At 47.2% G+C, this 22,985-nt stretch overlaps 1 protein-coding gene across 1 annotated transcript; it reads left to right on the plus strand.

Moving 5' to 3' along the window:
* Window positions 1–15,409: 15,409 nt before the first annotated feature.
* LOC308469944 (TNF receptor-associated factor 2-like) lies at window positions 15,410–22,768 on the plus strand. Its single transcript, XM_080993078.1, has 5 exons — window positions 15,410–15,714; window positions 18,057–18,111; window positions 19,702–19,800; window positions 21,005–21,121; window positions 21,258–22,768. The coding sequence occupies exons 1-5, from the start codon at window positions 15,566–15,568 to the stop codon at window positions 21,930–21,932; spliced, it is 1,095 nt and encodes a 364-aa protein (XP_080849204.1). The 5' UTR covers window positions 15,410–15,565; the 3' UTR covers window positions 21,933–22,768.
* Window positions 22,769–22,985: the final 217 nt, after the last annotated feature.

Below are 22,985 nucleotides of genomic sequence, written 5' to 3' on the forward strand. Positions count from 1 at the left end.
AAAAAGTCAGGCACAAAACCATACAATAAAAAAACTATTACAAAATTGAAACTAGGAGACTCCCCCCTCACCCAATTCCCCCCAGAGTTCTACAATTCCCAGGGCTCACTAGAAAGAGGGACTCATGGTTAGATTGTTCTGGAAACTGTCGCTCTGTAAGGGGTTTCCAAAGAACTCTCTGCACCGTTAAGAAGCCACAGCTTCCAGGTTTCTGGAGTAAGCCATGATTGTTTGCAGTGGTTTGGTACTGCATCAAATGTATAGTGTGGGTAAGGCCTTGGTCTACTCTGAGTAGGACTTGGTTGGCTACAACCCCTTTGCAATAAAATAAAATTATGTGTTGAAATTACATGCCTGAGTAGGCTTGGGTAAGATATGGTGAAGGCGCTTGTTTCATATAAATGACACCCATGTCTTTCTTGTAGGCTTCCCTCAGGTTGGCCACTGTGAAAATATGAATGCTGAACCAAACGAGTGTTTAAACAGATCCAGCATATGTTTTCTTCATATGTTCTCTCTTTCTCTCTCTCTTTCCCCCCTAAGCTGAAACAAATTTGATTGGGGAAGTGGCACAGGAGCTGGGGGTATTTTAAGACACACACACACACACTCGAGGGCTGGCTCTCCCAACTCAGGGCCAATCCATGACATTTTTCTGCCAGGTGTAAAAGCAACAATTGTAGGAACAAGTGAACTGGCAGCTCATCCTTATTTCCATTCGGGTGACAGCTAGGGCTGGCACTGCAGAGAATTCAGCTCCGAGCAGACATGGAAGTAGAAATTGCCTCAGTTTGCTCGTTCATTTGTGGTCAGGAACGGAAGTGAGACAAGCAAATACGACCCGTATTGGCTGTTGATGTTTCCCAGCCTGCAGATTATATGTAATGGAGGACTTCCTTCTTCCTCATCCCACCCCCACCCCCGATGTTTCCTTTGCACCAAAAGGAATGGTGTGGAATCACACAGAGGCAACGTAACTTATTGTGCTAAAATTGGCCACATTGGACAGCGAGATACAGTGGTGCCTCGCAAGACGAAATTAATTCGTTCCGCGAGTTTTGTCATCTTGCGATTTTTTTCGTCTTGCGAAGCACGGTGTCGGGAAAGTTTTGGAAAAGCTTCAAAAATCACCAAAGTCTTTAAAAACCTCAGAAAAGGCTACCACACCGCGTTCTATGAGTTGCTCCTCGAAGTCAAGTCGCAACTGTATTAACGGTGTTAAGAAAAAGGAAACAAACTTGCAAGACGTTTCCGTCCTGTGAAGCAAGCCCATAGGGAAAATCGTCTTGCGAAGCAGCTCAAAAAACAAAAAACCCTTTCGTCTAGCGAGTTTTTTGTCTTGCGAGGCATTCGTCTTGCGAGGTACCACTGTAGTAGTTTTTAGCTTTTACCTGAAGCTGAACTGCAGCACAATAGAAACAGCGCTGACTGTGGGTGAGGGCTAACTCCCTCCATCCATGGAGAGATGCTATTTGGCTAAAACTGGAGGGAATCAGAGGTTGAAGATGGCTGGAATATGCAGAACTGGCAAAACTAACAGACAAACTACATGAAAAGGACAACAGAGACTTTAAAAGAGAATGGGAACCATTTGCAACATATATGAAGAGGCAACATAAAGAAATGGACTCATTGGCAGGGTTTGAGTAAACAATCACAACTGTATACAACAAAAAATAAGACTATATGTATTGGGGAATTTTGGGGAAAACAATACGCAGGGTGAACAATATGGACATAAAACAAAACGGGAGTATGAGGGAAGGCCAGGGGAGGAGGGTGGAAATATGAAAAATTGTTAAAGATATATTGTTGGAAGAAGTATACCTGGAAAAATCAATAAAAAATATTTTTAAAAAGAGGTTAAGATTGTAGATTTCATTAATGGCACACACCCCACCCCCAAAAAGAAATTTGAGTACAGTGGTACCTCAGGTTAAGTACTTAATTCGTTCCGGAGGTCCGTTCTTAACCTGAAACTGTTCTTAACCTGAAGCACCACTTTAGCTAATGGAGCCTCCTGCTGCTGCCGCGCTGCTGGAGCACGATTTCTGTTCTCATCCTGAAGCAAAGTTCTTAACTCGAGGTACTATTTCTGGGTTAGAGGAGTCTGTAACCTGAAGCGTCTGTAACCTGAAGCGTATGTAACCCGAGGTATTCAGAAACCCAGCCAGGCAGGCGGGGTATGAATAATATATTATTATTATTATTATTATTATTATTATGATGATGATGATGAGAGGAGCTGCCCAGCTTTGAGATAGTAGCTAAGCAACCAGAAGGGAAGGGGCAGCTGGGCAATACATCAATTGAGCATGGGGGGAACCCCTCCCTCCCCCAAACTCGGAGGTCCGAGCGTGTCAGAGTGTGCTGCAGAAATCGCAAGGAGTCAGAGCAGGCAACTAATGTCTTTGTAGAGAGTTGCCCGTTTGTGCTTGCAACAGAATGCTGTAATAAAAAGACTATAAATCTACCAAATGCTCGTTAATTCTTATCGGTCAGCCACTGGAAGGGAGAGGGAAAACTCCTGTACTTGACATTGTGCAACAAACCCACTCTACTCCCCGACTTTTTTGTGATAAGAGAAGTGATAGGGGGAAGTTCACTGGAAAGTGTGGGACAATATTTTATTTCTGCACAGTCGCCCAATCTCCGTGCGAATAAATGAGAGAGGATGTTCAATAAGCAGCTGACGTCATCTAATCTCCTGGCAAACTTTGCACAGGCTCGCCATAAACAAATCCGGGCCGATGTTTTATAAACAGGCCGTTTTGAACTGAACATGGTGTTCGCTTCTGAAGTAAATTATTTCACAACCGGCTGTTTGCGCAGGTTCTTCTTTGGGTGGTGTTTACTTTGCCCGGGCCAGAGAAGAATCTCATGACCTCTGGAAGTCATGGGGAATTAGCCTGCATTCGCTAATTACGACATGCTCTGTTGTTTTGCATCATGTGCTCTGCTGCTGCTCGCTCTGGAGGTGAGGCAAAGAGGTACAAAGGACATCAAGGTCCTAAAAGCACCCAATCTGGGCTGTGTCACATGATTCAAGGTTTGTTTTGTAAACTACCTGGTGAGGGCAATGTACCCTGAAAGGTGGATAAGATTTTTTTAAAAGTTCCCTCCTCCGGCAGTTTCTGAAGTTTCACAAGGCACCAGCCACAAATGCTCAAGTCAGTGTTTGTAACCTTGAGGTCTAGCAACCTCAAGGTTAGATTGCTGCAATGCGTTATACGTAGGGCTGCCTCTGAAGATGGTTCGGTAACTTCAGACAGTAAAGAATTCAGGGGCCAGGTTGCTCACCGGAGCAAGACCATAGCTGTCAACCGTCCCTTATTTGGCGGCAAAGTCCCTTATCCCAGCGCCGTGTCCCACTGCTGTCCCTTATTGATGATGTCCCTTAAATTTCCCGGGTTTCAAAGGAAGCAGCTCCTCTCCCTCCCTCCCTGCCGGCCAGGGAGGAGGGAGGCTCCAACTGTGTTGCTTGGCTGTGTTGCTCACCCAATAAGGAATCTAAGAACGACTGGGGGGTGGAGCTTGCATGCCTTGTGCCGATCAAATCAGCCGCGTTGCCTGGGGACTCGCCTTTGCTCAGCGCTTCCCAGCGGAGAGGTGACGGTGGTTTTCCTTGCTGCATCCCCTTTGCCGGGTTGCTGCGCTGTGGGAACCACCGCTTGAGGCTTCGTTTGGCTGCTGGCTGGGCTTTCTGCCTTTGGCTCGGAGGGGCTCAGAAGTTGAACATACCTGTGCTCTGAAAATCCCTTATTTTGGCTGCTGATCCCTTATTTTCGAGGCTGCTGGTCCCTTATTTTCAAATCTGTAAGTTGACAGCTATGAGCAAGACGGTTTGAGCATATCACACCAATCCTGGTCCAATTGTGCTGGCTACTGATTAGTTTCTGGGCCCTATTCAAAGTGCTGGTTTTGACCTATAAAGTCTTAAACGGCTCAGGACAGCAATACCTCAAGGACTGCATCTTTCCATATGAATCTTCCTGGACCCTGAGATCATCTTCTCATCCCTTCAGGAGCTCACCCCATCGCGGGGATTCGAACCGCCAACCTTCTGATCGGCAAGCCCTAGGCTCAGTGGTTTAATGCACAGCACCACCCGCGTCCCACCCAGACTGTACAGAAGCTTATACATGTACGCAACAACAGAGGCAAAAATGCTACTTGCCCCAAAATGGAAAGAAGTAGAAGTCCCAGAAAAGGAAGAATGGATACAAAAACTTGTGGAATATGCAGAAATGGCCAAACTTACCAGAAAAATAAGAAATCAACAAACTTTTAAAAAAAGAATGGAAATGGTTTGTTGAATATTTACAGACAAATTGTAAACCGATAATAACATTGGCAGGATTATTGTAATAATCTTCAGGTTCATAGGAGTATATATTTAAAGTAGATGAATAAATGAACAAATTAAGTTAATTTGGATATGCAGAAGGTATTCAAAATAAATTTAAGGAACCGCAGGAAGAGGGGGAAGGAAGTCAAGTTTTGAAATGTTAAAATGACTGTAAAATTATTGAAATGTATAAACCTGAAATTCATAAATTAAATAAAAAATTCTAAGGTCTCACATATAGAATAAATGTTCATGAATGTACAAGGCAAATGCATACATAAGTATATAAACCATGTGTCTGAAATAGTACAGGAGAGGAATCCTGAAGCCATTTTGACTTTCCCAAATTGACCTCAAATATTTCTTTGGAAGGAGGAAGGAAATGGGAAAAGCTTTCCAATTGTCTTTGGAATGTAGGGTCTTACATCTTCCTTTTCAAATACAGTCTGGCAAGTATCTGTTAAGCTGTTAAGCTATATCTGTTAAGATGAGCAAACTATCAATATGAGAAAGAGATTCAGGAACTAAGTATTTACCATCTCAAAGAAATGGCCAGGCTACCCAGAAAATGAAATCAAGTAAGGCATTATCAGGTATCTTGGCAGACAGGAGAGAAGCAACATTCTCAAATTTCTGCTGGAGACTGTCTCCTTCTATGATGTATGCATGATGTTTTGAGGGGTGGTCTTGGGCTACGGGGTGGGCAGTTTTCAAAGTCTTTATAGGGCAGGGGTAGGCAACCTAAGGCCCGGGGGCCGGATATGGCCCAATCGCCTTCTCAATCTGGCCCACAGACGGTCCAGGAATCAAGTGTGTTTTTACATGAGTAGAATGTGCCCTTTTATTTAAAATGCATCTCTGGGTTATTTGTGGGGCCTGCCTGGTGTTTTTACATGAGTAGAATGTGTGCTTTGATTGAAAATGCATCTCTGGGTTATTTGTGGGGCATAGGAATTTGTTCGTGTGTTTTTCCCCTAAAATATAGTCCGGCCCACCACATGGTCTGAGGGATGGTGGACCGGCCCATGACTGAAAAAGGTTGCTCACCATTGTAATAGGGGCTTGCTCACCATTGTTCTGGGTCTCCCCTACCTCCTTGCAAGGAGGGGAGAGAACCCTGTTGCAACAGAAAAACCAAGATCTGCCTTGCTTTCTATGGCTCTTGCCTCCATCCATTCATCTCAGACCAGTCATGGACTAAGGGGACTCAGTCCCTTGGGGAGTTGGGCAGCAAAAGCCAACTCCCCTATTTTTTCTATAACACCTTGAATCATCATGAATACCCTCTGCCCTGCTCATTAGACTGGGATCTCTGCTTTGCCTCTGGGAGGGTTGATCGACTGCCTGTGGTCAGCATGGTTGTTTTTCTGGTAAAAAGGTTCAAATACATAGAAACAGGCTTTTTAGAAACGAGGAAATTCTGGGCTTTCCCACCATCTAATTTCCCTTTGGCCGTAAGCAATATTGCCTCTGAGTTGTTTTCTGTGTGGGCTTTCCTGTTTCCCTTGAAGTCTCCTTCCTCGCTCTAGCCATGCTGGACTCAAAAATACCCCCCTGTGGCAGCATTAGCATAACAGCTGTCAACTTACAGATTTGAAAATAAGGGACCGGCAGCCTCGAAAATAAGGGATCAGCAGCCAAAATAAGGTTTTTTTCAAACAGAGGTATGTTCAACTTCTGAGCCCCTCTGAGCCAAAGGCAGAAAGCCCAGCCAGCAGCCAAACGAAGCCTCAAGCGGTGGCTCCCAAAGCGCAGCAACCCGGCAAAGGGGATGCAGCAAGGAAAACCACCGTCACCTCTCCGCTGGGAAGCGCTGAGCAAAGGCGAGTCCCCAGGCAACGCGGCCGATTTTATCAGGACAAGGCATGCAAGCTCCACCCCCCATTTGTTCTTAGACTCCTTATTGGGTGAGCAACGCAGCAAAGCAACACATCCATATGTTAGCATCCATATCAGGAACCTGTGGCTCTCCATATGTTGTTGGACTCCATCTCTCACCAGCTCCTTCCAGTATGGCCAGTAGTGAAGGGTGATGGGAGCTGTGGTCCAACAACATAGTAGTCTGTGCCCAACTGCTTCACAAAAGCATACACATTTTAAGGAATGCATGAGATCTCCCTTCTAGTAAGACAGATGGCCATATCTAGCTATGTGACACTGATGCCAAAATCCAGCATAGCCTGAGCTCTGCGAGTGCAGCTTTCTCCCGACTGAAGTGCAGAGTGTTTGAGGACTGGGACATTCGCAGGGAAACCAAAATGCTTGTTTACAAAGCTATTGTACTAACAACCTTACTGTATGCTTGTGAAACATGGACCACTTATAAACGCCATCTCCAACTCCTCGAAAGATTCCATCAATGGTGTCTCCGAAAATTTTTACACATCACTTGGGAAGAAAGGCGAACTAATACCAGTGTACTGGAAGAAGCAAAGATGACCAGTGTTGAAGCAAGGATTCTTCAACAGCAACTTCGTTGGACTGGTCATGTTGTGCGGATGCCTTGATGATCGTCTTCCAAAGCAACTACTCTATTCCGAACTTAAAAATGGAAAGCGTAATGCTGGTGGTCAACAAAAGAGGTTTAAAGACTGTCTCAAGGCAAATTTTTAAAAAATGTAGTATAAACACCAACAATTGGGAAACACTTGCCTGTGAGTGCTCCAGTTGGAGAACAGCCTTTACATCAAAGGTGTCATGGGCTTTGAAGACACTCCAACTCAGGACGCAAGGGAGAAACGTGCTAAGAGGAAGGCACGCTTGGCAAATCCACACCGTGATCAACTCCCGCCCAGAAACCAATGTCCCCACTGTGGAAGGACGTGTGGATCCAGAATTAGCCTCCACAGTCACTTACGGACTCATTGTTAAAACCGTGTTTATAGAAGACAATCTTACTCGGCTAAAAGCGATCACCAAAGAAGAAGATTGGAAGCTGAAATGCAGTAGAATGGAAACTGCATTGCATGAGGCAAGCACAAATTGGAAGGGAAACCGAACTGATGGAAGCTGCAGTTGAGGAACTCCTGAAGGACTGCAGGTTCCCCATTCCTGCCTGAGCTGCTCTCTCCACCTTGCCAGCTCAGATATCAGCAAAGGGCAGTGATGAGCAGAGAATAATAATTATAATTATAATTATTTATTATTTATTATTTATTATTTATACCCCCTCCATCTGGCTGGGCTTCCCCAGCCACTCTGGGTGGCTTCCAAAAAAACATTAAAATATTATAATACAGTGGTACCTCTGGTTACATATGCTTCAGGTTACATACGCTTCAGGTTACAGACTCCGCTAACCCAGAAATAGTGCTTCAGGTTAAGAACTTTGCTTCAGGATGAGAACAGAAATCGTGCTCTGGCAGCGCAGCGGCAGCAGGAGGCCCCATTAGCTAAAGTGGTGCTTCAGGTTAAGAACAGTTTCAGGTTAAGAACGGACCTCCGGAACGAATTAAGTACTTAACCCAAGGTACCACTATACATCAAACATTAAAAGCTTCCCTAAACAGGGCTGCCTTCACATGTCTTCTAAAAGTCTGGTAGTTGTTGTTCTCTTTGACATCTGGTGGGAGGGTGTTCCACAGGGCGGACACCACCACCGAGAAGGCCCTCTGCCTGGTTCCCTGTAACTTAGCTTCTCGCAGCGAGGGAACCACCAGAAGGCCCTTGGCACTGGACCTCAGTGTCTGGGCAGAATGATGGGGGTGGAGATGCTCCTTCAGATATACTGGACCGAGGCCGTTTAGGGCTTTAAAGGTCAGCACCAACACTTTGAATTGTGCTCAGAAACGTACTGGTCATCTAGGGGGTGGAGTGGGGGGGGGCTCACACACCCTTGCCTCTGTTGCTACAAGCCTGGACACACTTGACGTAATATGCCCCACTGAAATTGGCTTTAGGTTGCACAGCTCTTTGACTTGGGACGCAGAGAAGAAGGAGCTTAGGGGGCTGGGATGTGGGAGGCACAGAGTGGAAACAGCCTGGCTGGTCCAGAGAGGCGATGTTTTTCCCCTGCACTGTTGACCAACAAAGCCCGGAGCTGAGTTCTCACACAATGGGGAAGTGAAAGCAGGGCAAGCAATGCTTGCCTTTTCCGGCAGAACCAAATGTTCTGCTGCAGCCGGCAAAGCGGTGGCGATGATGACGCTGAAAAAGTGAAATTCCACGTTAGAGAGCCCCGGAGTTGGGCTGACAGGCACCAAGGCGGCTGGTAAAGCTGACCAAGCAATTGGGGAACTCTCAGGAGAGTGTCTGAGAAGCCAAAATTCCCCTTTGCTGCATTGGGAGGAATGAGAAGCTGAAAACCCAAGAGGTGGCTCAGACCTGGTGAAGGGGCCCCAGGGCCCTACAGGAGAGACTCCAGCTTCCATCAGCCCCAGCCATCGTAGCTGATTTTCAGGGATTCGTAGTCCTGCAACCTCTGGGGTGTCCCCATTCCCCTGGTCACAACCTACACCCCAAAAGAATCCTGGGGAAGGTATTTAATCCCCCCCCCACACAGAGAGCACCCTTAACAAGCTACAGTTAAAAAGCACCACCCAACCCACTATTACACAACAGACATAATGGTTTAAAATGGTTATAATAAAAAAATATTTAAACATTTCTCCAAAAGCTAATGAAATGCCTGAGGAAAGTGTTCTGCAATCAGGGAGCCACCCCTTTAAAGGCCCCGGGCACCATTTGGAGGAACTCCAGGATATAGAATCATGGAATTATAATCATAGAGTTGGAAGGGACCGAAAGGCCATCTAGTCCAACCCCCTGCAATGCAGGAATAATAATAATAATAATAATAATAATAATAATAATAATAATAATAATATTTATACCCCGGCCATCTGGGCAGCTTCCAACAAAACACTAAAATACAATAACCTATTAAACATTAAAAGCTTCCCTAAACAGGGCTGCCTTTAGATGTCTTCTAAAAGTTTGGTAGTTATTTTTCTCTTTGACATCTGGTAGGAGGGCGTTCCACAGGGCGGGCGCCACTACCGAGAAGGCCCTTTGCCTGGTTCCCTGTAACTTGGCTTCTTGCAGCGAGGGAAGTGCCAGAAGGCCCTCGGCGCTGGACCTCAGTGTCCGGGCAGAACGATGGGGGTGGAGACGCTCCTTCAGGTATACTGAACCGAGGGCTTTAAAGGTCAGCACCAACACTTTGAATTGTGCTCGGAAACATACTGGGAGCCAATGTAGGTCTTTCAAGACCGGTGTTATGTAGTCTCTGCGGCTGCTCCCAGTCACCAGTCTAGCTGCCGCATTCTGGATTAGTTGTAGTTTCCAGGTCACCTTCAAAGGTAGCCCCACGTAGAGCGCATTGCAGTAGTCCAAGCGAGAGATAACCAGACCATGCACCACTCTGGCGAGACAGTCTGCGGGCAGGTTAGGTCTCATCTTGTATACCAGATGGAGCTGGTAAACAGCTGCCCTGGACACAGAATTGACCTGTGCCTCCATGGACAGCTGTGAGTCCAGAATGACTCCCAGGCTGCGCACCTGGTCCTTCAGGGGCACAGTTACCCCATTCAGGACCAGGGAGTCCTCCACACCCGCCTGCCCCCTATCCCCCAGGCCACTTTCCTCCCTTTACAAAACCCCAAAATGTTAAAGGGCATTGAGGTTAGTAGATCAGTCACTTTCTTAATCGTATTACGTCATCCAGAGGGGGCAAAGCCCAAGAAATGAAATTGAAAACAGGTTCTGGGGCAGAGCTTGGCTTCTTGTAATCCTCGAGTACGGCGCCTGGTGCATAATCAGTTCCCACAGATCTGCCAGAATCGCTTCCATGCTGCATCTTTTGGGAATTTCTCAAATGTAAACGCACACCCCTAGAGATGATTCATCACCTGCCTGTCCCATAATTTCCCAACAGCCTCAGAGAGCTGCTCGGCTGGTCTGAACAGATAGAAGAGCCTGGAAGTGGTGCTTAGTCGAAGCCCTAGGGAGGAAAGGGTGGTTGTATGTATTCGGGGGGGGGGGGGGGGTGTGCTGCTGCTGCTTTCCATTTCTTCCCTGACTGGCAGGGAGAGACCAACATTTCATTGCCCATCTTTGCATTTCTGTTTCCAATCCGGTTTTCTTCCGACACACATCCATGACACAGCCAAACTCATCAGTCATTGTACTGTAAGGTGACTCACTATCTTCTAATATTTGCTTGTGGCGACGGCCACATTTAGGGGTGGTGGTGAACTTTGGTGTGTGTCCTTTTTCTGCATAGCGTGGTTTGGCTCGCTTTCTTTTCATTGTTGTTATTATTAAGATTTTATGGAAGCTTTTTCATGATACAATAAGATAAAAGAAATCAATCTAAATAAAAACAAAAGCAGAGAGAGGGAGAAGGAAATGCAGAGTCCTCTGCCTTAAGCCTTGTCTCACACAGAAGGTGGGGGACCCTTCCAGCTCTCACCTGAGGTGAGGCCTGTCCATTCTTCTCTCAGTCTCACCCGAAAGGTTGTCTCTGCCCTGGGTCCAACCCACCCACCACCTTCATGTGTGTGTAATCCTTGGAACTCAAAAATGGCCCAGAGCAGAGGACACCAAAAGAAAACAGCGGGGGGGGGGGCGGGGGAGAGAGAGAATCATAGAATCATAGAGTTGGAATGGCTAGAAGAAAGAAGAAAAGAGAAGAGAAAATAAAATAAGAAAAGAAAAGAATACTTCTGATTTTTCCTTGCTTTCATGAGCCACCTGAAGGTATTTTGGCATAGGAATCATCTTGCTGGATCAGCACAAGATCCATTCAGCCCAGAATCAATTCAGTGGACACTCAGTTAGTTACGACTAGGAAACTGAGATAGTGATGTACAGAACTAAGAGCAGGACCATAAAGAAGGCTGATTGCCAAAGAACTGATGCTTTTGAATTATGGTGCTGGAGGAGACTCTTGAGAGTCCCATGGACTGCAAGAAGATCAAACCGATCCATTCTGAAGGAAATCAACCCTGAGTGCTCACTGGAAGGACAGATCCTGAAGCTGAGGCTCCAGTACTTTGGCCACCTCATGAGAAGAGAAGACTCCCTGGAAAAGACCCTGATGTTGGGAAAGATGGAGGGCACAAGGAGAAGGGGACGACAGAGGACGAGATGGTTGGACAGTGTTCTCGAAGCTACCAGCATGAGTTTGACCAAACTGCGGGAAGCAGTGAAAGACAGGAGTGCCTGGTGTGCTCTGGTCCATGAGGTCACGAAGAGTCGGACACGACTAAATGACTAAACAACAACAACAGGAAACTGAGAAGCAGTTGGAGGGAATGTTCTTCCTCTGTGGTCTGTGGCATCTTTGAGTAGGGTGGGATGTGTTGGGCCTGCCTTTCTACAGATGTGTTTTCTGGTTCTTATTCCACTTTGGTTTTCATAGCTGGCTTTAAGTTTGGTACATCTGGGGTACTTTTGTGGAAAGAGCAACAAGTCCTACCTTCTAGGAGTAGGAGAATACAAGCTTGCTCCACCTTCCATGTGCAGCCTGTGAGATATTTCAAGATGGCTGTTGTCCCGCAGGAAACACAAACCCTGGGTTAAAGCTTGCCTGCCTTGCTTGCCTCGGGCGCCGCTCAGAGATAAGGATGGCATGTAACACCGGGATTCCCCTGTCCTTAGCAGCGCCACCCGTGAACTCGGCGACCTCACCTCTGGCACCTGACTCAGATAATGTACCAATGTCAAAAAGTGCTCCATGTGGGCTTTTCCAGACTTTTCAGATTTTCACTGCAACAGAAAGCACAGCTTACTCATTTCTGCTGCTCAGGTCTTGCCTGGGCATGTTCTGCTCAAGTTTAGAGTTGCATTTTTGCTGCAAGAACATTTCACCTTTCCCAGCACTTGAAGTACAGTGGTACCTCAGGTTAAGTACTTAATTTGTTCCGGAGGTCCATTCTTAACCTGAAACTGTTCTTAACCTGAAGCACCACTTTAGCTAATGGGGCCTCCAGCTGCTGCCGCACCGCCGGAGCACGATTTCTATTCTTATCCTGAAGCAAAGTTCTTAATCTGAAGCACTATTCCTGGGTTAGCGGAGTGTGTAACCTGAAGCATATGTAACCTGAGGTACCACTATACGATGTTTCGTACTGTGGGGGATGGACGGACGGACACACAGCTTTCCCCCTGAACTGTTGCCAGTTGAACGATGTGGCAATGTGAAGACAACAAGGGGACATGCTACTAGATATCACTTGCGATGGGGAGGCCAGAGGGCCATAGCTCAGTGGTAGAGCACCTGCTTCTCATGAAGAATATTGTGGGTTCAATTCCCGGTGCCTCTATATAGGGCTGGGAGATGCCCTAGCCTGAACTCCTGAATCCACTGCCGCTCAGGCAGCACTGAGGTAGGGGGTCAGTGTTCTGGCTTGGTAGAATGTAGGCAACTTCCCGTGCTTGATGAGTACATAACTTTTCAACAACTTAATTGGATTGACTCATCCCTCTCCTGCTTGGAGTGGGGATCTCTGCAGGCAGCTATGAATGCACTCCCTAAAGCAACTTTTACCTGGTTTCCTCCAGGCCCCATAAAATTTGTAATCAAGGTGTGGTTAAAAAGATTCCCCGCATTGCCGCTTGCAGGAAAACGAACGTGTCAATTAATTATTTGCTTATTATGTGTACAGTGGTACCTCAGGTTACAGACGCTTCAGGTTACAGACTCCGCTAATTTTCAGCGTAATATCCAGTTTGCACAATGAAATATGCTTCTGGGGGACGTGTGGGTCCCATGAACACAGACGTTTCTTTCTTCCATTATCTGCCAATAGGAATTATGTTGGCCCGCCCCATTCTGTCCTTCTGTGGGGTGAATGGATGAAGGAATTGCCATGTATGCCAACCTTGAGCTTTTTAGGGGAAAGGTAAGAAACAATGACAGTGTCCCCCACTCATTCTCAAAGAAATGCCATTTTAAAGACCATGTTTCCTTGGTCTAAGTCACCCACCCAAAGCTGCTGTTATATATTTTACCTCTTACATCTTTCCCTAACTCTTCTGCCAACGAGCTCAGGGGGTGCCCTCAAGATGCTTTTGGACTGCAACTTCCATCAGCATCAGGAGGTGTGAAAGTGCCCTGGCCTTTACAGGCTACGTAGATGCCAGTAGCCTGAAACACATCAAGGTCGTGTCTGTACTGCAGTACACACCAGAGAGGGGGATGTCTTCACCTGATGTAGGTAGGTAGCCGTGTTGGTCTGACGCAGTCAAAATATATAAAAAAATGTATCTGAAGTGTATCTGAAGAAGTGTGCATGCACACGAAAACTTATACCAAAAACAAACTTAGTTGGTCTCTACAACTGATTGGTTCAAAATTAGGAAAGGAGTACGACAAGGCTGTATATTGTCTCCCTGCTTATTTAACTTATATGCAGAATTCATCATGCAAAAGGCTGGGCTGGATGAATCCCAAGCCGGAATTAAGATTGCCGGAAGAAATATTAACAACCTCAGATATGCAGACGACACAACCTTGATGGCAGAAAGTGAGGAGGAATTAAAGAACCTTTTAATGAGGGTGAAAGAGGAGAGCGCAAAATATGGTCTGAAGCTCAACATCAAAAAAACGAAGATCAAGGCCACTGGGCCCATCACCTCCTGGCAAATAGACGGGGAAGAAATGGAGGCAGTGAGATTTTACTTTCTTGGGCTCCATGATCACTGCAGATGGTGACAGCAGTCACGAAATTAAAAGATGCCTGCTTCTTGGGAGAAAAGCAATGACAAACCTAGACAGCAGCATCTTAAAAAGCAGAGACATCACCTTGCCAACAAAGGTCTGTATAGTTAAAGCTATGGTTTTCCCAGTAGTGATGTATGGAAGTGAGAGCTGGACCATAAAGAAGGCTGATCGCCGAAGAATTGATGCTTTTGAATGATGGTGCTGGAGGAGACTCTTGAGAGTCCCATGGACTGCAAGAAGCTTAAACCTCTCCATTCTGAAGGAAATCATCCCTGAGTGCTCACTGGAAGGACAGATCCTGAAGCTGAGGCTCCAATACTTTGGCTACCTCATGAGAAGAGAAGACTCCCTGGAAAAGACCCTGATGTTGGGAAAGATGGAGGGCACAAGGAGAAGGGGACGACAGAGGACAAGATGGTTGGACAGTGTTCTCGAAGCTACCAGCATGAGTCTGACCAAACTGCGGGAGGCAGTGGAAGACAGGAGTGCCTGGTGTGCTCTGGTCCAGGGGGTCACGAAGAGTCGGACACGACTAAACAACAACAGTCACTTACAGGCTCACTTTTAAAACTGTGTTTATGGAAGACAATCTTACTTAGCTACAAGTGATCGCCAAAGAAGAAGAAGATCTTTCAGAACGGAAATTGTCATTACAGTGGTACCTCGGGTTAAGTACTTAATTCGTTCCGGAGGTCCGTTCTTAACCTGAAACTGTTCTTAATCTGAAGCACCACTTTAGCTAATGGGGTCTCCTGCTGCTGCTGCACCGCTGGCGCACGATTTCTGTTCTTATCCTGAAGCAAAGTTCTTAACCTGAAGAACTATTTCTGGGTTAGTGGAGTCTGTAACCTGAAGCGTATGTAACCCGAGGTACCACTGTATTATTATTAAAAGGACATCTTGCAGTGTGTGAGTGTGCTTTAAATCTTTGTATGACACTGTAAATCCTTCAAGCACCATATAACACTATCCCCTAAGCTCACGATGCTGAGGCAGGTTAAGCAAGAGAGGGGCGCCCGCCTGCATTTCTGGAAAGGCACCAGCTGCTCTCCTCACGGTTTTCCTTTCTTTTTTCAAAGCGCTGTCCCTTCCCGTAACAAATAATAATAATAACAACAACAGTATTCCCCTGCGCAATTTCTCCTCACGCCGGCCCAGTGCGCCTTTTCCCTCTCTCTCCCCAGCCCCTTGCGTTTTCGCAATCCCTTTCCGCGCTTTCCCTCCCCTCAGCCTCAACTCTCCTCAGAGGCATTTCCCGCGCCGAGCCCGCCGGGGCCCGGCTCTCCTGGTGGCGCGCGCGCGCACGCACAGAACTGCGTCACCCCGTTGACCCGCAGCTGGCACGTTCGGGGAGAATCTCTGATGACTCAGCGGCGGGATTCCCTCGCGCGCCCTTCTCTGACTCACGCCCGTCCCGTCCCATAAAAGCCTCGCGCCGGCTGCTGCCTGCCAGACTCATTTTTTCCCCCTTCCTCTCCTGGTCGCTTTTCGTGTGGATCTTATTTTCTCTCTCTCGGGACTGAAGGTAGAGCGAAGGCACTTTGGCAAGGATGGGAAAGCAGCGGGGCTCCGTGATGCCCGTGGATCTGATGGGCAACGCCGGGTTGCTCTGCCAGGCGTGCGGGTTCCTCCTTTGCAACCCACAGCAAGCCGAGTGTGGGCACCGCTACTGCAGGGGATGCGTGAAGAGGCTGTTCAGGTCAGTGGCAAAAAAAAAAGTGCTCCCGGGCTGTTTAAAGGCGATTCCCATGATTCGCGATTCCCCCTCTCCATGATGTTGCTAGACTACAGGTCCCATCATCCGTGATCATCTGTCATGCTCATGGGAGTTGGAGTCCCCTAATCGTAGCTGGAGGGACGCGGGTGGCGCTATGGGTTAAACCACAGAGCCTAGGACTTTGCGATCAGAAGGTCGGCGGTTCGAATCCCCGCGACGGGCTGAGCTCCCGTTGCTCGGTCCCTGCTCCTGCCCACCTAGCAGTTCAAAAGCACGTCAAAGTGCAAGTAGATCAATAGGTACCGCTCCGGCGGGAAGGTAAACGGTGTTTCCGTGCGCTGCTCTGGTTCGCCAGAAGCGGCTTAGTCATGCTGGCCACATGACCCGGAAGCTGTATGCCGGCTTCCTCGGCCAATAAAGCGAGATGAGCACCGCAGCCACAGCGTTGGTCACGACTGGACCTAATGGTCGGGGGTCCCTTTACCTTTATGTTTAATCATAGCTGGAGGATTCTCAGATGTTAGGGTCACCTTTCCAGGATTTGCAGGGCTTAGAATAACAGAATCGTGGAGTTGGAAGGGACCCTGAGGGGCATCATCTAGTCCAGGCTTCCTCAACCTCGGCCCTCCAGAAGTTTTGAGACAACAATTCCCATCATCCCTGCTAGCTAGGGATCATGGGAGTTGTAGGCCAAAAACATCTGGAGGGCCGAGGTTGAGGAAGCCTGATCTAGTCCATCCTGTAGTAAGGCAGAGAACTTTTCCGCAACGTGGGGCTCAAACCTTTGACCCTGAGATTAAGAGTCTCACGCTCTACTGACTGAGCTATAACTACAGTCATTGGCATTTAATTGGCAAGCCAGATCAGCTTCCTTCATCTTATAGGGTTAGCTGGATAAATCAATCTCCTATCTTCTTGCCTACCTTCTGGTTATGATGGGCATATAGAAACTGCCCCAATACCAGCTGTGGGGGAGCACCAGTGGGAGGAGGCTGCTGCCTTCCTGCCCCTTTTTGTGTGGGTCTCTGAAGCATCTGATGGGCCGCTCTGGGAAATCAAAGGCAATGGACCGTTGGCCTGACCCTGGCTTGTGTTTTGTATTTCCTGGGAACGAAGCATCCACTTTTATTGGACTTAGCGTTTTTAGGCTGCAACCCGTTAATTGGTCGGGGGCCAGTTTCAATGGGCAACAACAGATTTGTGATGCGTTCTAGAAACGTAATTTAAAAAGAAGACTCACTTTGTTTCTTTTCATAGGGTGTGAGAGTCAGGTTTCTCTCCAGTTTGCAATATTTCAGTTTGCTTTTCTGTTTTCTCAGGGAGGGGGGCTGGATGCCAAGCCGTGTTGGCACAGCTGCGTTTATTCCTCGAGCACCTCAAATGTTGTTGTTGTTGTCATATTCTGATTCAGCTGTGCTTGTGCGTAAGCAAGATGTTGACGCATGGTAGTCTAGGGGGCCTGTGGCTCTTGAATTATGCTGGTGGCAGGTGATGGCTTGCAGCTTTTGTAAATCTGAGCTGCGCTAAAGCGTCTTGGGGAGCTGATTCCACTCTTCAGTATCCACGAGAGCTTCTGAGCCCTCTGTCCTTATGCACCCCACTTCATCTCCTGGAAAACTGTTCCCCAAAGGCGCCGGATATGCTTAAGACGGCCCTGAGCGTACTTGGTGATCTTGAGCCACTCAGTTCAGCCGTAACTATCTCACATAATTGTTGCGGGTATAAAAGAGGGGCCCAGATAGAGAACCATTACGCACGCTGCCCTGAGCTTCGTGGACAAGTGCAGTATATAATTGTGACAAATGAGTATAATGCACGGTATCCGCAATACTAATGACTTAACCAATGGATGGCATTAATCTCGATGATGAACGGCTGCCTCGCATATGTGGGGAGGAAGAATAAGTTAGCAAAGGACACAAGGAAGAGAAGATGGAAGTAGTTATGTTTCAAATGCATCAAATAAGTGTTTCTTTTATTTTCAGTTGGGTTTTTTTCATGCAGATGTGTTTTATTAATTATTATTAATTATTGAATTTATATACCGCCCTATACCCTATTCCCTGGCAGGAAGGGTGGCATGTATATTTAATGAATAGAATTTGGAGGGTGTGTGTGTATGTATGAAAGAGAGAGAGAAAGAGATTCAAAATGTAGTTTTCAGAGGGGGAAGCCCATGTTAGTAGTGCCTTGCAGGAAAAGAGGCTTGTGGTGCCTTTAAAGAATAGAAAATTTATTACGACACAACCTTATTGTGGGTTACGCCCCCTTTCTGTTTCTCAGGGTTCATCCTGCTCAATTTTCTGTCCTCTTTCTTTCCACAGGGACACAGACAGGGTGGCCTGCCGGACTTGTAAGAAGGGACTGAGCCCCAAACAGGTGAGTTGTAGTAACATGATGTCCTGGAACAAGAGGCATTTGGGTTTTCCTGGGCTTTTGGTTCTTAAAGCGATATGTTGTTGTTGTTGTTGTTGCCATCTTGGCAAATCCCAGTCAGTCACTTTTGGACTCTCTTTTGCGGAAAGCAACGAACAAATTTAACAAGAAGAAAATGATAATAAGACCAGTCAGTCTCAGCCCCAAATAGCAAGAAACCCATAAATGAATGGTCACTAAATTCCCTCTCACTAAATTCCCTCTAAGAGCCAAGGCATGGTTCAGGTATGGCTGTTACCTGGCGCTGCCCTGTGATCAACCTCAGCCCCTAGCATGGGTCCCACCTGTGTTGCCATCCTCTTTTAAAGAGAAACACAAGATATAGAAAGGGAGAAAATGAGAGAGAGGTGTGTGATGAAATTCAGAAGAGCTCCATAAGTAGAAAAGCTGAGAGGGTTTATTTAAAGAATCTGTTGCACTCCCTTCGCTGCTGCTTGAAAACCTACTCCTTTCAGCATTTTCTCATTTTCTGTATGACTACGAAGGCCAGAAATCTTGCCCTCCTGTCTACTAGGAACATGGTACAAGAGAGACATAGACAGCAAAACAGAAACAGAAAAACGGGGGGAAACACCTGTTGTCCCTTTGGAGTTAAGGCTGAATCCTGGGTTCAAAAGAGTTCACAGCTGTCGCCCTAGAGAGGGAGGTGGGAATCACTGTTTGCGGTGCCTGCTTTTCAGCACTGACCATGCACTTTGCCATAATTTGAGGGCGATACGTTTAAGGCAGACTTTGCCAACCTGGTGCCCACCTGGTCTGCAGGGGCTGATGGGAGTTGTAGTTTGAAACGTCAGTCAGGCACCTGGTCAGCAAAGGATGGTTAGAGGTAATGTGGACAGTGGTACCTTTGCATGTGAACAGGATCCGTTCCGGAGCCCCGTTTGCATCCTGAACCGAATGCAACCCGCATCTGTGCATGCCACAATTCGCCGCTTCTGCGCATGCATGTGACGTTGTTTTGAGCGTCTGCGCATGCGCAAGCGGCGAAACCCGGAAGTAACGTGTTCGATTACTTCCGGGTCGCTGCGGAGTGTAACCTGAAAACGCTCAACCTGAAGCATATTTAACCCGAGGTATGACTGTAGTGAGGTATGACATGGGTGGTGCTGCGGGTTAAACCACAGAGCCTAGGGCTTGCAGATCAGAAGGTTGGCGGTTTGAATCCCCGCAACAGGGTGAGCTCCCGTTGCTCGGTCCCTGCTCCTGCCAACCTAGCAGTTCGAAAGCACGTCAAAGTGCAAGTAGAGAAATAGGCACCACTCCGGCGGGAAGGTAAACGGCGTTTCTGTGCACTGCTCTGGTTCACCAGAAGCGGCTTAGTCATGCTGGCCACATGACCCGGAAGCTGTTTGCCGGCTCCCTCGGCCAATAAAGCGAGATGAGCGCCACAACCCCAGAGTCGTCCTCGACTGGACCTAATGGCCTTTACCTTTTTTTTATGACTGTAGTGTATTGGTAGAGGTAACCGTGACGGGTCAGAATCGGCGACCAACATATTGACTCCTTCTTTTCTCTCTCTCTCTCTCTCTCCAGTTCCACACTGACAAAGCAGCAGAGAACGACGCTCTAGCCACACACGTTGCCTGCCCGAATTTTGACTGTGCTTGGACGGGGACCCTGAAATCGTACCAGGTACAGTGGTTTTAAATGAAGAGAATCGCTTCCCTCTCCCTGCCGATACGCAGTGCACACGACCAGGGATGAAACGGGAGCCCAAAGCTCTTAGGGTGCCCTCTTGTGGCAATTGCAGGCATTTGACAAAACACATGCAAAACAGTTGGAGGAAACTGCGACTGGAGGAAAAGGAAAAAGAAGTCCATAGATGAGTTGCTCTAATATTATTGATCTGACTCTTCCTTCTGCGATCCTGTTCAGGGTTCTAGCCAGCCAGTCGCTCCAGTGTTCCATTTTTTTCTTTTGCAGCTTGCTGTTCTATTATGTTGTGAACGGCCCTGAGACCTCCAGTATACAAATTTAATAAAAGCAAGCAAACAAATAACTCTGTGGCAGCTGAGCACATTCAGTACTTCCTTATTTATTTATTTTGTAAAACCTCAGGATTCTCCCACAGTGGGGCCGTTCTGAGTCCATTTCTGTCGGCAGCACTCGCCCCCAAGTTTGCTTTTAGGGGGAGGTGATAAGAATAATTTTGATCAGTTTTCCTAATTGAAAATTAATTAAAAAAATTATTTATTTTTTAAAAAGAATAATTATGATCAGTTCAACTGGGACTCCAGTAAAACAATAGGCTGCAAACTGAATAAATCATGGGCAGGCAAACTAAGGCCCCGGGCCAGATCCAGCCCAACTGCCTTCTCAATCCGGCCCGCGGACAGTCTGGGAATCAGTGTGTTTTTACATAAGTAGAATGTGCCCTTTTATTTAAAATGCCTCTCTGGGTTATTTGTGGGGCCTGCCTGGTGTTTTTACATGAGTAGAATGTGTGCCTTTATTTAAAATGCATCTCTGGGTTATTTGTGGGGCATAGGAATTTGTTCAATTTCCCCCCCCCAAAATATAGTCCGGCCCACTACATGGTCTGAGGGACAGTGGACTGGCCCCCTGCTGAAAAAGTTTGCTGACCCCTGGAATAAATGAAAAACAACAATAATTTGCATTAGTAAGACAATGATAATAAAGCAGAGTTAGGAATTCCTAAAAGGCATGTCTTACCACCCTCATCAAAATGCTGTTCCCAACAACAGAATGTGATACAAAGCCAGCATGTTTTGTAGCATATAGATATGCCCTTTGAAGGCTTCAGAACATGAGGTAATCCTGTAGTCGGCAGCAAACAACCTTTGCTCATTTTCCTGGCCTTGTTCTTTTGCTTTAGGAGCACGCTTGCCCCCCTGTGGCCCAGCCCGGAACCCCAAAGAAGGGTCCCCTGGCCCTTGGAGATCAAAACGTTGAGGCGATAGAACCCTGCTGGAGTGTCAATAGCACAGTCATGGTAAGTCACGTCAAGAGAATCTGCATTGCGAGGGTATATAAACCAAGCTCAGGGCCCGTTATGGGCCTGCGCCCAGAAATGGAGCAATATGCCCTGGTGGGAACCTCTGTAAACTCTCTCCTCTCTCTCTCCCTAGGGTGGCCCTTCCATGAACGTGGAAGCCGTCCAAATGCGGATGGAGGCGTTGGAGCTGACGGTGGCGTCTCTGCGCCGACAGCTGAACAGCCAGACGGCTGCGGTGAAGTCCCTCCAGCGCTGCTGCTCCCACTACGAGAAGCTCTTGAGGGCCTCTCAGGAAGTGTGCGCCATGGCGAAAGCGTCTGGAGAACCAGCGTCCCCGGAGCTGGCCAGCACCGACGGGACCTTGGTGTGGAAGGTGGAGAACTTCTCCAAACTCCAGAAGGATGCCAAAGCTGGGAAGAAGCGTTCCATCTACTCCCCGTCCTTTGCCACTCATCCGTTCGGGTACCATCTCTGCGTCCGGCTCTACCCCGACGGAGATGGCATTGGCCAGGGCGGCCATGTCTCGCTTTTCCTCGCCTTGGCCAAGGGGCCCTACGACGACGTCCTGCCCTGGCCTTTCCGGCAGAAGGTCACCTTCTCCCTCTTGGACCCCACGCGGAGGAAGTCCCCCGTGATGGATACCTTCCTCCCGGATCCCCACAGCGTCTCCTTCCACCAGCCGCGGCAGAGGCTCAACGTGGCCAGCGGGAGTCCCCTCTTCGTCAGCCATCTTGAGATTCCTGGTTACCTCAAAGACGACACGCTCTACCTCAAAGTAGTGGTGGATAATGCAGGGATGGAAATCTGAGGATGGGAGACACTGGGGCAAGAGAACAGGGTTATTCTCTGTTCTCTCAGTCACACTTTTGTGGTTTTTCGCTTCTCCCAAAGGCCTTTTAACTATTTTTGAAGCTCTCCACCTCTTGTCATCAAATCCCTGCCCCTTTCTCCACACCACCAATTATGTCTGCTATAATTCCCATTCTGAAATGGGCAGTGAACTACCTCTCTAGGAAACCTAAATCTTCACATAATAGTGCTGTGGATCGTGCAATATCCATCCCTCATCCAAACTCGGGTGGAATTTTTTAGGCTTTGTGATTTTTTCTCCCTACTTCTTAAGAGTTGCTGAAAGTGGTGGAGTGCCTGGACTGGCCTTTCAGAGGTCTTGAGCGTGGTATTCTGTAACGCAAACACTGACCACTGGGTACCATCGATTGCGTAATTTATTCAAGTTGCAGAATTGGAGTTTTCATACTCGGCTGCTTCGAATCTTTTAAAAATGCAATTCACTGGAAAAGACGCAGAAGGCCTGAAGATTTTCTTTCGATGCCTCATCGCAATGCCATCCCACTCTGCAGATTGCGAGTGATTGGGGAGCTGCAAATTTAGAATTTGTTACTGCTGAGGGGTTTGCTGTGTATGTTTGTGTTTTCCTGCTGCAGCTCAGCAGGCTACAGTTGAAAGTGATGTTTTGAAATATTATATATTTGTATTTATTGTTAATCAGTTCTACTGCACTTTTTAAAGACAAGGGGAATTTGCAATAACATGACAGGTTTTTTTCTACCTCGCTTACTTATTTATTGATGAGAATGTTGGTATTTATTATGGAAATTGAAGTAGTAAACATTATTTATTCAACGGATGGCTGCTTATGCTGGTTTGTTGAGCGGGTGGGGGGAAATATGCCTAGTGAGGTAATAAGAGTAAATAATAATAATTTTCCCAACCTTCACTTACCGTCACAGGGTGGGACACAACAACATTAAAAACAGTTTTAAAACAACTTACAAACCCAGAAATTGTAGGGATTAACTACAACGTGAACCATATACTCCGTGGAGAAAAAGGTGGGATG

Source organism: Podarcis pityusensis (genome assembly GCF_964106645.2).
Source record: "Podarcis pityusensis genome assembly, chromosome: 2".
NCBI lineage: Eukaryota > Metazoa > Chordata > Lepidosauria > Squamata > Lacertidae > Podarcis > Podarcis pityusensis.